Here is a 16,825-nt window from a genome sequence, read left to right as displayed (position 1 = left end):
CTGTTCTAAGTAACTTTTTAATACTTGCTGATTTTTCGGCAGTGGAGAGAGATTTCACAAAGCAATGTAGGCCATAGTGTTAGATGGGTCTGACTACTACGTTTATAAATGACACACGCTATTGTCTAGATCTACAAACCACATGCACTATATAGGCTTTTAAATTAATTTAAAGTGAAACTACATTGTAAGTAGGAAAACATACAAATTATATGACTTCGCTTACGCATGTGATGATGTAGTGTGTCTATATATTAACTTGTTTTCACCTTTCTAGGTTTATAAATATGCTGCTAGGTCACATGTCTGTAGAAGTTCTTCGGGAGGAAGCATGTGACTGTTTGTTTGAAATTGTAAATAAGGGAATGGACCCAACTGATAAAACAAAACTGGTAGAATCTTTGTGTCAAGTGTTACAGTCTGCTGGTCTCTTCAGTATTGATCAGGTTAGTAAACTGGTATTTTGGAGATAAGTCACACAGCTACATAAATAAGATTTGATGATCAGGGGAATAGAGGGCTTATCTTCTGAGGGGACTCTAGAAGAGCTTGGCTTCTTTAGTCTAACAAAAAGAAGACTGAGGGGAATATGGCTGATTGCTCTAAATGCATTAGGGGGTAAGTACCAAGGAGGGTGAAGAGCTATTTAAGGTAAGGACAAAAACAAATTAATATCAACTGGCCATAAACAAATTTAGGCTGGAAATTAGAAGGCTTCTAACCATCAGAGGGGGTGAGGTTCTGGATCAGCTTCCCAATAGGAGTTGTGGGGGTAAACAATTTTTAGGAGTTCTGGACAAATTTGAGTACAGTTTTATGTTGGGGGTTGTTTGTGATGGTAAGGGACAGGGCTCAACAGCCCTGCAGCTCACTTCTGGTTTGTCTTATGTTCCTAAAGCTCATGCCTTGGGGTTTCAGCCGGCCACCGGCAGGGGTCCAGAAGGGATATTTTTGCCTCAGTGTATTCCAGGAGGGTTTTTTACCATCTTCCTTTGAAGCATCAAGTATGGCCATGGTTAGAGATGGGAGATTGTGGGGTGTAAGCCAGTGCTCTGAGGTGGGAGAGCCAGATGCCCCCTGGTAGGCGGAACCAGGAAGATCTCGGCCACTATGCTGGAACTGGAAGGGTGGTACAGGAACAGGAAGTGCAAAAGGCAAGCCCTGCAGCTCAGATAAGCAGTATACCCTAGGGAGATGGAGGACGACCTGGGCTTCAGATACACCCTGATGGGAGGAAGTGGCCCGGGGCAGCCATCTATGTGGCTATGCTGCTGGCTGACTCTAGGTCAGCCTGTTGCGGGCGGATCCCCTCTGACCCAATGGCAGACCACTGTTAGGGCCCTGGGATGGGATGTGGCAGAGTCGGGTGGGCCCGCGTCCCCCTACCCTCTGCCACCCCACCTTTGGGCTGGCAGCTTCCCCATCTCCAGCCAAGAGGCCTGGCCTAGTTTATTTCTGACAAGCTAGGACCGTAGACTATTTGCTGGCGCTCAACCCCTGCCGGCACCTTAGGCTCTTTGTTTGGTGCCCCACCCTGCCTGAGGGCCTAGGCCTCTGAACTATTTGTGGCTCTACCTTGCCTAAGGGTTGGAGCCAGAGATGGATGAGTTCTCCCCTTTACTTAGATTGTTGTTTCAGGAGCATGTCAGCAAAGGGGCGTGGCCTCCCTCAGAGACTGACAGTGAGGGAGACCCATACCTGCCGACATGCTTACAGGCACCAAGCATTCTCTCAGGTGCTTGGCTGGCTGGTTCTTGCTCACATGCTCAGGGTCTTAACTGATCATGTGGGGATTAGGAATTGACTATAGGGGGTGTTTGCCTTTTTCTGCAGCATGTGGGTATAGGTCACTTGCTGGAATTATGTGAGTATACCTCAATCGCTTCCCTGCCATTGCAGGGGCCTTGAGCACAGGTGCAGCTTGATTCCTCCTGTTCTCTACCTGTGGCACATAAGTCTAGTCTCTTGAGGGCTGTAATACTTTAGTCTCATTTCAGTTGCAGGGTTTAATGTGTGGGTGATGCTGTCCTGTTATGTACAGGGAAGTCAGACTGGATGATATAGTGATCCCTTCTGGCTTTGAGCTCTGACTCTAACATTTTTCACCCTGCCTCGCCTTATTTATTTTTTTCTCCTCCTCCACACCGCCCCGCCCCCAATTCTGTACTCTTCTAATTTATTGTGTCATGTGTGCTTATTTCCTCTCACGTAGGGTTTGAAAATGTTACCAGACACTTAATAGTCAGAGAAATAAACTTACTAGCAAAAGATGGGCTCCCTTTCGTCAGAGCAATGCTTAGATGAGAACCCAGCCTCCTTCACCCAGCTATAGAGAAAGGAGAAGATGCTGCAATTCCTGCTCAAGTTGCTGTCATTGAGTCTCCAGTTCTAAGTGTCTGATAAACTGGAAGCCTCTCCACTATTCCTCCCTGGCTGCTTGAAGGCAGAAGGAGCATTCCTGCTTTCTGTTCCTCATATGCTAGACTCTAGAACAGGGGTTCTCAAACTTTTTATCTCCATAACCCCATTTTGAGACTTACTGTTTTCTGTGACCCCAGACAGCAACCTAGTGACCAAGGAATCCAGGTAATTTGGATGTAGGCTGTTCTTCCATCTGATGAGATGCTCAGCTCAACCATCACCAGTGTGGGAGGCTGAATAATTTTGTTGTCAGCCAAGAACTTGCAAAGCTGTGGAAAGGATTCATCGTTTGCCTTCAAAAGATTATTCTTCCGAAAAACAATTGTTTTCATTAATCCTTTTCTTTGATCACTAAGGTAAAGGATGTGAGCTTTCCTTGCAGACCTGTATTCAATTCGTTCAGTTTCTCAAATGTGTCTGTGAAATAGACAAGAAGGCACATCTTGCTTTGGTCACATAGAAAATTCAGTGAATTCATTCTTTGTTGTCCATTGCACAGGTATGCAGCTTGTCTCAGTTGAAAAAATCGTCTCAGTACTTTTCCTCTCGAGAGCCAGTGAGCTTCAGTGTGGAACATCACATCATGATCAGACCCCATGTCTTCACATAGTTTTCCAAAAAGGCATGTGTGAAGAGGCAAACACTTGATGTAGTTTACAATAGATGAGACCTGCTGCAAAACTTCACTTAGCTCTGGACTCAAAGGTTTAGATGCCTTTTGTTCTCTGTGAATCATGCAGTGAGTCCACACAGTAGACAGAGCAACTTTCTTTATCTGTGCACTCAGACCTGCTTTGCGGCCTGCCATAGATGGAGCTCCGTCTGTGCAAAAGCCCATCATGCAATCACATGGGATATTTTTGTCTTGCATGTAACACATCAAGCATTCAGTGCACCATCTCGTGTCTGGGAAGATGGAGGCCCAGAACAGAATGTCTTCGAGAGTTGCATCCTCTCATGTGCATTTCAGAAAAGCCAAGAAATGTGCATCACGACCCTCTGTGCTCACATCAACAGGAAGAGCAATAACTTGTTTTTTCAGATGTTTTCCCTGATCTGCTGCTTTCATCTCAACCCTTTGCTTCATTGAGCTGTTGGAGAGTGATCTGGCTTTGCTTGTTTGCCTCACTTTCTCCACACATTTTCACCATATCGATTGCAGCTGTCAAATCCAAGTCTCTCCTATTGTGTGAAGCTTCTTGGCCTATGCAATGTGGTAACTCACCTCAAATTATGCCTTTTTGAGCAGGGCCAGAGACTAACATGGCTTTCTTGAATGGTACTTGTTGATGCAAAAGTTCTTTTCAGCGCAGGAAAATGACTTTGATTTTCCTGTGTGTTCCTTGTGAAGGATTTCCAAGTGTCATTTAAGTTAGTTAGGCTTCTTGCTTTCAGTTGTTAACACTGTGTGGCATAACAGCCATTTTGGCCTTTCTTCATTCTTGACAAACACTGGTGAAGCCATACTCAAAGAAAGCCTTGTCATATTTGCAAGCATGTGTCTTGCACTCTTGGGTTTTTTGTTCGTAACTGTATCACTAGACTTACTGGTGGAGGTTGAAGCAGATACTCTGTGTAAAAATGGGTCCATTGTACCTCTTATCACAAATCAGAGGAATTCACTGTTAAGCAAACGAGACCAGGATTTAGGAAGGTCCTGTGTGGTGACAGTAGAGCAGCAAGGTAACAAGTGACTTAAAATGATTCTTTATTAAGTACCAGCAGGATACTCAAAGTGGCATAAAAGAAGATATGGGCCCTGCATTAAGGAGTTTGCAAGCCGCTGCAGATTCCCATCTAAGAAAAGGCTAGCACAGATACCTACCAACTCAAGCACAGAGGATACTCTGTTAATAAGGCTGCTGTCCACAGATAAGGATCTTCTGGATTAAAGTCTTTCTGCTGGATGCTTGCACAGCCAGCTGGTGCAAATGGCAAAATAGTATCCGCAAATCCAGCATGTCCAGACCTATTCCACAAACGCTGTGTCAGGAGGCTGTGATTTTACAAACTGGTGGCCTCTGCACAGCATGGCCTTACATGCACTGTATGTGCGAGGTCACTCTGTGCAGGAGCTGCCATTTAGTAGACCAAATGGCAGCCTTCTGGTACGGTGTTCATGGAGCGTGTCTGGACATATTTGGGGGAAGATGGCATATTGCCGGCTGATTCTGGCTCGTTGGACCTGCGACCCCATTTGGGGTCACAATCCACAGTTTGGGAACTGCTGCAAGAGCCTCCAGGCTGCTGCAAGGATGATTGGGGAATTCCAATATGCAAACCTTCCCTCAGTTGCTCTAAAGAGGATCTCTACTACTCTACCCTGATCCAGTGTGTAATTTATAATGTGCTTTAGAATGAATGGCTTTATACATATGTAAAACACTTCATATCTGTAATGAAGGATGACAATAAACACATTCCTTTCTGAGAGGTCTTCTAGCTCTTTTACTTGAAGTGGGTTGATTCTGCAAATACAGAAACATGTCTGCTTTGTTTATCTTCAGAAGAGAAGAGTTCATCACAGTGTGTTTTTAAAAATGTCTGCCAGCTATTTATTACTTTTGGGTATGAACTTTTCCCATAGAAATCACTTGGGCTTGTGTACTTAAAATTATACAGATTTCAGGGGAGTGAATGTATAAGTAAAATCGCTTTTCATTTTGAGGTAGAAGGAACAGGGAGACTAACCCGGGAGAGGGAATTAGTTATAATAATGTGATGCTCAGTTGTTGTATTTTTTTTGCATTGCTTTAATCTTTGTCTCCCCATTCCATCACGGAAAGAACAAACCAGGCAACCACTGTGCCAATTTAGGATACACATATGCTACTTCCTTACGTGGCACTATGTACCTATAGGAGACAATGCATAGCACTGCCCATGAATCTATACTGCTTTGGGGAGTTGGAGCTTTGAGTCTTTGCTACTATTTCTAATCAGATCCCTATTCTTCCTACAGGAAGATGATGTGGATTTTCTAGCCAGATTTTCTAAGCTGGTCAATGGAATGGGGCAAGCATTAATAACTAGCTGGACTAAACTGGTAAAGAGTGGAGATATGAAAAGTGCTCAAGACACCCTGCAAGCTATTGAAGCGAAAGTGGCCCTAATGTTGCAGCTGCTAATTCATGAAGATGATGATATCTCATCTAATATTATTGGGTTTTGTTACGATTACCTTCACATCTTGAAACAGGTAATTTAAAAAAATATATATGGCAACTTATTTTCTCCCTAACTTAAGAACATTTACTTTGCATGTTAGGTTTCTTAAGGAGTTTACTTGTTATAAAAATACTTTGTAGCTTGGTGTTTAACACATAGTAGCTCTGGTTTATTGGTTTCTGAACATACTGCTTATGTACAGTTGTTTGTAGAATTTTGGAGAAATGAGATTGGGTGAAGTTTTGTGTTCTCCTAAAAATATGCTTGCAAGCATTAGCAGTGTTGTAAAGAAACACATCGTTATTCCTTTAACTATTAGAAAGTGCAAACTTGATGAGAGATAACATTTGAAATGTCTCATTACAGCTCTCTGTGCTTTCGGAGCAGCAAAAAGCTAATGTAGAGGTAAGACTAGTTGAAGTTCCTTCTTAGCAGAGCTCTAATTTGATAAGTATCATTATTTTTGGCAAATGTGATCCCTAAAACTCTTCAGAAATACAAACATTTCCCTTTTTATTAAGACTACCTATTTTATACGTTAGTCTCAAAACATACATCAATAAAGTTGTCGTGACTTGTCATTAGGGACAGTATGAGTTGCCCTCATTTAACCAAACATATTAAAAATCAAAAATTGTTAAATTTACAGTCTATTTTGAATTGTTCATATAAAGATGGACATTGTTTTAGCCCAGATTTTCCAGCTCTCTTCCTCCCAATCAGCTCTAGTAACTTGAATCCATTTTTTCATAATTCTGGGAATTTTTGTATCCAGATTGTGTGTTCTATAACAGTGGGTCTCAAACTTTTTTACTGGCAACCCCTTTCACACAGCAAGCCTCTGAGTGTGACCCCCCCCCCCCAATAAATTAAACACGCTTTTTAGTTTATTTAACACCATTATAGATACTGGAGGCAAGCAGGATTTGGGGTGGAGGTTGACAGCTCGCGACCCCTCCCTCCCATGTAATAACCTCGCAACCCCCTGGGGGGTCCTGACCTCCCAGTTTGAGAACCCCTGCTCTATAATATAGTGATATCATTTTGTATCTATAGGCAAGTTGAGAAGTTTTCCAAACTGAACTTTAGAGTATTCTCTTTACATTGTTTTAATTATGCCAACTCAGAGAAAAGCGGGGGTTGGGAGGTTTGGAATTAAGAGTTTGGAAGGAGGGTCTTATGAAATAAAACACAACACATAGTATGTTCACTTTAGAAATATATTCCTGCAGTGTTAGCTTTTCACTTTGGACACTGTGTGCCAACAGGCCTATCAGTTTTGTCCTTGTGTAGTTCCAGTTCTGTTTCATTAGATCAAGGCAGGTTACCGCTGAAACTAACAGAAAAACAAGATAAGCTAGTCCGCTTCATGTAAAACCATATAATCAGATTCCCTATCTGACCGTAGAAGCTGCTTAATTCTATCAAATCCACTCCTCTTTCTCACAAAATAATGCACAACTTCACCCTTCCCCTCTTGGATTTCCAGTGATAGTTTATTTTACTCATTTCCCCTATAGGCTTCTGGGCGGTTATGATTGTTTTCTAATAGGCATAACAAGAACCTTGATGTTCATGTCATTTCCCTTGTAATTTTTTAGAATAGCTTTTCGTTCACAGAAAGAAATTAGAGCCCAGTACTTCCAATATGTTATTTTTAAACTTTGAATACCTCAGAATAACAATTTCTAAAAATGGAATTGAAAAAAGGACAAAACAAAAAACATTAAACCCTGAAAAACCTATGGGAGGTTCTTGTTTAAAAATACTCTTCTCTCCCCGCCCTGTACCCCACAACATTTATATGTAAGATATGATGGAGCTATATGGTGGGAATTTAAATTTTGGGGTTAAACCATATGGATTATATGTGGGAACTAATGAGTTGGATAATACTGCTAGAAACTGAGCACTGTCAATTATACTAAATCAGGCTTTTAAAATCTGGATTATAGCTGAAGATTTGGTCACTTATCTGATTCACAAAAACCCTGTGAAACATCACTTCCATTAAGTCTCTTTGAACATTCCTCCTCAAGGGTGGATTAATTTTTAATTATATAAACTTCAGCTACTACATTTTAAAATATTTCCCAGATTGCTTTACTGCAAAGTATAGTGCTAGGTTATATGTAGTTATCAATTGCTTTGTTGGAGTACTGGAGTACACTAATTTTATCAACTTTTCTTCACTATAGGCAATTATGTTGGCTGTTATGAAGAAGTTGACCTATGATGAAGAATATAATTTTGAACATGAGGTAAGATGTCATATTTAGGTAAACTTGATTTTTGTAAATATAAAATCTCAATTTTAAATTACAGGCTGTTTGGCTTAAGTGAGGAATCCTAAGGTTCACATAGATAACTTTGTTTAAAATTTGTGAATACCAATCAGTGTATTTATCCTAAATTTAAAAAAACTAAGATTTGAAACCTATTATCTCAATGCAAGCGTATCTTCTGTTTAACATCCATCAGAGCAGTATATGTATCAAAAGGGGGGAATACTCTTAAAAATTAGTGTTTGGGTAACAACTACTTACAGGAATTTTTGGAATAATCTGTCTGAACTGAAGTCTGAGTTTAAATTAGTGCATTGAACTGAGCTCATAAACTGACATTCTCATGCATACTGTTCCTTGTGACACTATACATTAGATGACTGGGGTATCCACATCAGTGGTTCAAATTAACACAGAATTTCCAAGTGCAGAACAAAGAAAACAAAGTGTCTAATTTTTAGACAGGCCTAATGGTTTTGGTACAGGTCAAAGATCTCTCAAATTGTTTGGTATTAACTTGAATAGCTTTAAGTGAACTGCATTTGGGTCAGACTCAGACTTGTAGCAAGAAACCAAATGATAGTGTAACAGGATCTCAGACCCACACAAGGATTTTTTTTTTCAGATATTTAAATACCTGCTAACTAGCAGCTGCTCTTTCAATGCATCTCATTACATTACTAGTTTCTTGACCAACTAGCTAATCTGCAGAATTAGACAATAAATTTAATCCAGTGGTTCTCAAACTTTTGTAGTGGTGCCCTCTTTCACATAGCAAGCCTCTGAGTGCGACCCCACCTTAGAAATTAGAAACACGTTTTTAATATATTGTGACAAAGCTTCCTCTCCGCCTTGGTTCCGTTTAGTGGCAGGCTAGGGTATTCCTCTTTTCCCTCAGAATTTTCCCCACGCCCCTGGGTTTACTGTCCACACCCTGTCAGAGCAGGGTCCCTCCCAGCTGACCAGGGAGAGGGGGAAGGGAGCCTCTCAGTCTCTGGTAGCCTCTGCGGGAGTAGTGGCAACAGACCAGACACCCGGTTCAGTCTCTCCCCTCTGGCAGGGTCTTATCCCTCAGATCTCCGGGGTCTGGAAGGGCCGTCTGCCCTGTTGGGCAGGGATTCTCCTGTCCTTCGCCTCTGTACCTGCGTGGCTTCTCTCCTAATGCTTATCAGCGTCTGCATTGCTCAGCTCTCCGGTAGCTGGCCTTTCTCCCTCAGCTCCTATCTCCTGCCCGGCCCTTGATTGGCCCCAGGTGTCCTAATTAACCTAAAGTAACCCCTGGACAGCTACCAAGGGAAAAGGGACCTGCTTATCCTGGGGCTAATATACCTGCCTTCTGTGCATTAATTGGGTTTAACCATAGCCCTGGCTCCACCCTTGTTAAGCCTAGGGTGTTGTACACAAATGCAGACTTGTACCTCTAAGATAAGGGAGCAATTTAAAAAAGCACTCTCCTGGGTTAATTGGTTGCTTTCCATCCCCCCTCCTTTCCACACCTTTTTGTTTTCTGAAGTTTTTATGGAAGGTACTTTGGATACTCATGTGAAATGTTTGTTTGGACAAAAATGTTAAAAGTAATGATTGTGAAAGTGTAAGCGTAACAGTGGTGGTGTTATAAAAAGAAAATTCTTGGTTTAATAATAAAACCTGGATATATAAATATAACTGTGTAACTGTGCAGTCACATTGGGGGAAAACTTGGCAGTTAAATTATAGAAGGGGGTCAACTAAAGTGGCTACTACCACCACTACATTTTTGTCCCCAGAAGCCTTTACAGCTATTCTGAAGGAAAATGGGCCCTTTTCCTGTAAAGGACTGCTGCAAGTAGCAGGCAGCCAGATACTCTGATCTATATTATTTGACTGTTGGATGAGTTAAGCAAAATCACTAAAGGAACGCAAGGAGTTTCTATTGACTGTCTCTGGTTGTACAAGATGGGAGTGTAATCAGGGTACAGTTGTGTAAAAGAAAAAAATAGCAGCACTCTCCTGTAGCTGTCTGGCTTGACCTAGTCACAATAGTTAACACCATTATAAATTCTCGAGGCAAAGCAGGGTATGGGGTGGAGGCTGACAGCTTGCGACCCCCCATGTAATAACCTCACAACCCCTTGAGGGCTCCCAGCCCCCAGTTTGAGAACCCCTGGTTTAATCTCTGGCTAGAAGTCAAGGATAGCAGTTTAAGATCCTGTGCTGAAGGGGGAAAACATTTTTTGTAGCCTCAGAGGAGTGATTTCTGCAACAAAATTATGTGGAGGTTCCTCTTGGCTTCATTTGGAAGGTGGGAGAGAGGAGGTCCAATTTCTGTACGATTAAGTAGGCTGGCTAAAGAAGGAAGGTGGTTTTGACAGGTTTGCATCTTGTTAGTGGAGAGGGACTGGGAATCTGATGAGAGGGAAGAATCACAGGGCTGGAAGAGACCTTGAGAGTCCATACCCTATGTGCTGAGGCAGGACCAAGTATACTTCGACCATCCCTGACAGGTGTTTATCTAGCCTGTTCTTAAAAACCTCCAAGCATGGGGATTCCATCACCTCACTTAGCAACCTGCTCCAATACCTAACTACCCTTATAGTTAGAAAGTCTTTCCTAATATCAAACCTAAATCTACTTTGCTGGACATTAAGCCTGTTACTATTTGTCCAACTTCTGTGCATGTGGAAAAGTATTTGTCATTGTCCTCTTTTTATAACAACTCTTAATGTAGTTGAAGGTTGTTTCTTCCCCCCCCCCCATCTTCTTTTCTCTGGGCTAAATATCCCTCCCCCCTTTTTTTTTAACCTTTCCTCATAGGTCAGACTTTTTAAACTTTTTATCATTTTTGTTGCCCTCCTCTGGACGCTTTGCTACTTGTCCATCTCTTAAAGTGTAGTGCTCAAAACTGGATGCAGTACTCTAGCTGAGGCCTCTCCAGTGCTGAGTAGAAAGAAAATTATAAAGGTAGAACACTTTTTCCAATCTTCCCTTGCCTCCATTTCTCAGATGCTACTGTGGGAGTGATAAGAGCCTACCTAGGAGTTGGCTTGGCCTACTTGCAGCAGTTGCCATGATCAGCACTTAATCATTTGGGATGTATGACTTAATTTTAAAGTTAAGGGAGAACTTTTTTCTTGGACAGAACAAGTGGGTAGAAAGCAAGAGTGGGCTGGAAGCCCTTTTTCTTTTTTTCATTTTGTGTTGGCTATTTAAACTACAATTTTGAGGGCATGGACTGTCTTACTCTGTATCCTGAACACAGCGGTGCCCTGTTCTTAGTTGGAGCCTCTAGATGTCACTGTAATACGGAAAATAAGAAAGGGCATGACATTAAGACACAAGCAAATAAGATGACTGGTACGTATCTACCCAATTAACTTTTCATAATCTATTTTGTATCATGACTAATCACAACTTAGTTTTCTAAAGATGTAATTTTCAGATGTCTTAAATATAAAAAGAAAAGGAGTACTTGTGGCACCTTAGAGACTAACAAATTTATTTAAGCATAAGCTTTCGTGAGCTATAGCTCACTTCATCGGATGCATTCAGTGGTGAATGCATCCGATGAAGTGAGCTGTAGCTCACGAAAGCTTATGCTTAAATAAATTTGTTAGTCTCTAAGCTGCCACAAGTACTCTTTTTCTTTTTGCGGATACAGCCTAACACGGCTGCTACTCTGAAACCTGTCTTAAATATGTAAATGTGGATTACATGAAGAATCTATTTGTTGCAGGGTGAAGATGAAGCAATGTTCGTGGAATACAGGAAACAGCTGAAACTATTGTTGGACAGATTAGCTCAGGTGTCACCAGAGTTACTATTGGCTTCAGTCCGTAGAGTTTTTAACACTACACTGCAGTAAGTTATATTTCTTCTAGTTGGCTTTAAGAAAGGTTGCACTTTCAGGAAAGATTGTTTGATGCAGTAACGGATGACAAACTTCTCATGCAGGCCTTGTCAGAACTCTCAGGTAAACCATTCTTTACATTTAATTTAGTGGTCAGTATCATTTTGCTGTGTCTTCAGCAGTAAAATAATCTTGATTATTCTTTTAGGCTCAGATTTCTAGAAAACCTCTTGATCTGTTTGTAATATTAAATGAGGGCTTAAACTCTAAAAGAGGTGTCTTCTCTCTCTAACTTTAAGGTTATCACCATCCTCTCACTTTAGGGACCACCATGATCTAGCAAATGCATAGTTTCTCCTTAGCTTTTCATTGTGTGGATAAATATTCTTCTTCTTATACATTTTTAAAGCTAATAGTGATAAATACCAAAATATTTGAGGGATTGAGAAGCTGTGATAGACTGGTGCCCGTGGAAAGGGGAGTTGCATCAAATATTGCTACTATCAAGGCCCAGTGCGAATAGATAACTTTGGGGAAAAACAACAATCAAGTGTTCCTTTAAAACTTAGAACACTCAAACCATACCAAATTTGTCTTCCTCCTCAATCCTAAATAGCAGCTATGAGAAACCTATAGTATTTTTGTAGAATGCTCCTCTACTGCTTCAACGATACTGCTATAATGGTGAAAAGAAATGCTGCATGTCTGTGTATGTAAAAAATAATACTCTCCAATGGCCAATATTTCAGGATGCCAGTGTTCTTATAGTCTTTATTTGCCTAGTTATACTTTAACTGATTGTTGGCTCCTATGTTTAATGAAAACTGCACTGATGATGATGATGAAATCTGTAGTCTCTCCATGCCATGCAGTTCAAGGCACTTCACAAGAAAATACTGGGAAATATATTTGGCAATAAAATTGGTAGCTTAAGTGTTTCATGAAGCTCTGTTGGCTAATGTGACCTTTGTTGAAGCATAATCTCGTGTCCATTTTATAGGAATTGGCAGGCTACACGGTTTATGGAAATAGAGGTAGCAATAAGGCTCCTGTATATGTTGGCTGAGGCTCTCCCTGTTTCTCATGGTGCTCACTTCTCTGGTGATATTTCAAAAGCAAGCGCTTTGCAGGATATGATGCGAACTGTAAGTATTTCAGCAGTAAGAGTTACTTAAATGTTTCACTCTTTACTAGCAGTTTTTTCTTTCAACAGGAAAGGCTCATCAAGATTATCAGTACCTCACTAAACTGTAGTTCTGCACTATAAATGATTAATCCTAATTCCTTAATGCATTTTTCCCTACAGCTGGTGACATCTGGTGTTAGTGCCTATCAACATACATCAGTGACACTGGAATTCTTTGAAACGGTGGTTAGATATGAAAAATTTTTCGCTGTTGAACCTCAGCACATTCCAAATGTTTTAGTAAGTTTGATCATTCATACAAAACTTCTTACTTTATTTTCTCCAACTAGATAAAGTAAATATTAGGAAGGTTTTTTTGTGTTTGGAGAACTTGTCTGTTGTTCCTTATCTATTTTCTGAAAAAGATAGATGGAAATTTTGTTGGTTTGTTAAATTTTCTGCTTATGTACAACGAATACAAACTGAAATTTTTATTTTAATTGCAGATGACATTCTTAGATCACAGAGGTCTTCGCCATACTAGTCCAAAAGTACGAAGCAGAACAGCTTACCTCTTTTCCAGATTTGTCAAATCTCTTAAGTAAGTGAAAGTGGTTTCAAATGGTGTATCCAGTTTTTGCAAAAGAATTTCAGGTGATGAGAGAGCAGTGACCTGTTTCTTTTATTCAAAATTCAACATGTTGAAATGAGCTGGAATTAAGTGGTACACCATAAAAGTACTTTTCTGGAAGACCCATTAGGTTTTGTAAAATTCAGCCAGTACTGCAGAGAATCTTAAAATGTGGACTGAAGCAGAGTTGTCTGAATTTGTAGAAAGAGGAAAAACAGATGTGAACTCTCCCAACTCACCTCAGTTTGGTATTAACGCTGAAGTCTAATGATGGTGATATACCGGTCAATAGCAACTTTCGCTGCTCGTCATCTTAGTGGAACCAGCCAGCAATTGTGGGCAGATCATGAGTGGAGCTCCAGTATTAGTATCATTCCTCAGTGTGACAACCTGAAAACAACTTACACAAGAGTTAACCAAATTTTGAATATATATTTGTTCTCTTTAACCTAGTAGGCAAAACTTGTTTTATATGGAGGTTATTTAATAATACAGTTAAAACTCTTCAATCTGTGGTATGATTAGTAGCAGGAAATCATATTGGTCCTACTTCTCACGCACAAATATTGCACCTAAATGCAGGAAAAACTCTGGAACAATACATCAGACATAGAAACCTGACCCTTTTTCAACTGTTAATGAAAACATGTAATTTAACCCCGGTCTACGCTACATGCTTATATTGGTATAATGGCATTGCTCAGGCTTGTGGAAAATCCACATCTCTGAGTAATGCAGTTATATCAAACTTACCCTTGGTGTAGATAGTTCTATGTCCATAGGAGGGCTTCTCCTGTCGACATCACGATCTCCTCTTGGAGAGATGGAATACCTATGCCAATGGGAGAAGCTCTTCTGTCTGCATAGATAGCATCTTCAGTAAGTGCTACAGCGGCGCAGATGCTGTAGCCTGTAAGTGTAGACAAGCTCTGAAATGAACAGGGCCATTCCCACTTGTCAGCTATTTTTCCAGGCTCTCTGCAGACTCATGCAGACATCTCTGCATTCATTACATTCACGTTTTTGAGGTTTTCCTTACAATCCTAAAACCAGAGACTTCTTTAAAATGAAAACTGTTGTTCTGGAGGACCACACAGGAACCTGAGAGGTGGCAGTTCACCATACTGGTCCAACCCAAACCCTAGTCTCTCCAAGTTAGAGCAGGATTCTCTCTTGCAGTAGGGCAAAGATTTTGCAAGTGGTGATTTCTAGAAATATGTAATACTACTTGTTTTACTTCAGTAAACAGATGAACCCCTTTATTGAAGATGTTCTGAACAGAATACAAGATCTGCTAGAACTTTCTCCACCTGTAAGTACTTCTTATTTTCTATAACATCTCACAGATGAAGTGTGTGAATTTATATTCATCTGGGTGCCTAAGGTACTAAGGCTCTAATCAGTAAGTACTTGTGTAGAAATTTAGAAATGTACTTATGAGTAGTCCCATTGAATTCCTGGGACTTCAGTGAGACTATTCATCTCATTAAAGTTAGGCACATGCTTAAGTATCTTGTTGAATAGGGTCCTAGGAAGCATGGGCTTTAGAAATACCCGTGTAAATGAGATTTCTACCTGTTGATGATCCTTTGAAAATCTTTGAAACTGGCACGAGGTCCGGAAACAATTGCAGCTCCTATTGATACTTCTGTTAAAGTGCACTGATCTGTCAAAAGCACTGGAGAGGAAAATTGTAGTGGCCCTGAGTAGCTGAGGCCTGCACTGACATGAGAAATTAACACATAAAGGGAGGCCTCATTTCTTGGAGAATAGATTTAAGGAGGTAAACAGATTATTAGGCTGAAAACGGAATGTTTATGCTAAATAAAATAAGTAAATAGGTCAGTAGGCTAAAAGGGCAGAATGCCTGAGCAAGCTAAGATAAGAGGGAGAACACCAAGGAAATCCTTTACTAATAATGGACAAGGTAAGTTAAGAATGTAGAGATGAAGATACAAGTAGGTCGAGCATGGACAAAGCTTGCTGCATAGGAATTGTTTCCTGCAAAATAACCAAGCCAGTCCAGAAATGTGATGTAATATATAGTAGACATGTATATGAAGGAAGAGGTTTTCTTTGTAACTTTGGATGTGTGGTATGTCCTATACCCACCCCCTACACTTGAGTCAGATCAACTCAGCATAGCTTTGCTGTATGCCAAATAAAGGAACCTGAGTGACACAATCTGGGGTCCAGCTGAGTGTTTTTGGATCCCAGAGATCAGGATGAAGTGTTCTCCCAGCACTAGATGTGGTGTTCTGATAAACCAAGTGGAAGAGGTCTCGGAGGGAATCCCAACAGCCTGTATTTCAGACACTTCTGTACTTTTTTCTAATTTATACTTAAATTTGTAACTAAAACTATTATATCTTAACTTTCCATTTTTGTGAAACAATAAACTTTTTCTGTAGAGATTTCTCTTCACTCCTTGTCCTTCAATTATTCTCTTTGGAATTTTATAAAGATTTAGTAGAATAAAATTTCAGTAATTGGTGATTTATATATATATATTCTCTATCTTTCTTTGGCTCTAGGAAAATGGTTACCAGGCTTTATTAAGCAGTGATGATCAATTATTCATTTATGAGACAGCTGGAGTGCTGATAGTTAACAGTGAATACTCTGCAGAAAGGAAACAGGTTCTAATGAGGAATCTGTTATCTCCACTAATGGAGAAGTTTAAAGTGCTGCTAGAAAAACTGATGATGGCACAAGATGAGGACAGACAGATGGCACTCGCTGACTGCCTCAATCATGCTGTTGGCTTTGCTAGGTGGGTACAGTAAAATTTACTCGACAGGTATACATTGTTTGTTTTTGTTTTTTAAGAGAAAAGTGTTTGGAATCAGGCTTGTCATTGCGTTGGTTGAATTTCTCTGCAAGCATTTATTGCCCCAAAATCTGTTTTTGGTTGGCACTCTCTCCAAACAGCCCAGAAAATCAGGGAAGGTACCTTTTAGGAAAGAGTGTCAATAGAGGATTTAAGGTCTTCAAAATCCTTGAGTTTCACTGAATTTCTAGTAAACCAAACCACTTACCATTAAATGACTCATGAAACATCTTATGAAGAACTTCAGTTAAAATAAAGAGAATATTCTAGTGTTGTCCATTTTGGCACCATTTGTGAATGGTCAGTTCACTCAAACTTAAATCTCAGTATGCTGTGCTTTTTAGTGTGAAGTAAATTACATTTGGTAAGTGATCAAAAAATTTGATGCCCTAAGTGTTTTGGCTCCCCATTTTAGGAAATTTTAATGTTTGAACAGTACATTTGAGTTCTTAAATATCTATAGTAAGTCTTGTTCTAGACCTGCATTGTTGCTTTTTATTTCCATTGAAATGTGAGTTAATAGAGAACTTTGTGTGTT

The 16,825-nt window shown here is 40.3% G+C and overlaps 1 protein-coding gene across 4 annotated transcripts in view; it reads left to right on the top strand.

Annotated features, from left to right (window-relative positions):
* XPOT (exportin for tRNA) overlaps positions 1 to 16,825 on the top strand; it is a 64,502-nt gene that overhangs the window by 30,887 nt on the left and 16,790 nt on the right. For all 4 annotated transcript variants that reach the window (XM_073327894.1, XM_073327892.1, XM_073327891.1 and 1 more), the window contains exons 8-17: positions 278 to 446; positions 5,384 to 5,620; positions 5,956 to 5,994; positions 7,788 to 7,850; positions 11,587 to 11,711; positions 12,701 to 12,845; positions 13,007 to 13,126; positions 13,333 to 13,427; positions 14,700 to 14,769; positions 15,992 to 16,230. In XM_073327894.1, the coding sequence (XP_073183995.1) occupies positions 278 to 446; positions 5,384 to 5,620; positions 5,956 to 5,994; positions 7,788 to 7,850; positions 11,587 to 11,711; positions 12,701 to 12,845; positions 13,007 to 13,126; positions 13,333 to 13,427; positions 14,700 to 14,769; positions 15,992 to 16,230 (1,302 nt within the window). The remainder of the gene's footprint in view (positions 1 to 277; positions 447 to 5,383; positions 5,621 to 5,955; positions 5,995 to 7,787; positions 7,851 to 11,586; positions 11,712 to 12,700; positions 12,846 to 13,006; positions 13,127 to 13,332; positions 13,428 to 14,699; positions 14,770 to 15,991; positions 16,231 to 16,825) is intronic.

This window comes from Lepidochelys kempii, chromosome 1 (assembly GCF_965140265.1).
Source record: "Lepidochelys kempii isolate rLepKem1 chromosome 1, rLepKem1.hap2, whole genome shotgun sequence".
Lineage (NCBI taxonomy): Eukaryota > Metazoa > Chordata > Testudines > Cheloniidae > Lepidochelys > Lepidochelys kempii.
Note: the sequence above shows the minus strand (reverse complement) of the source record. Positions and strands in the feature narration are given on the sequence as shown.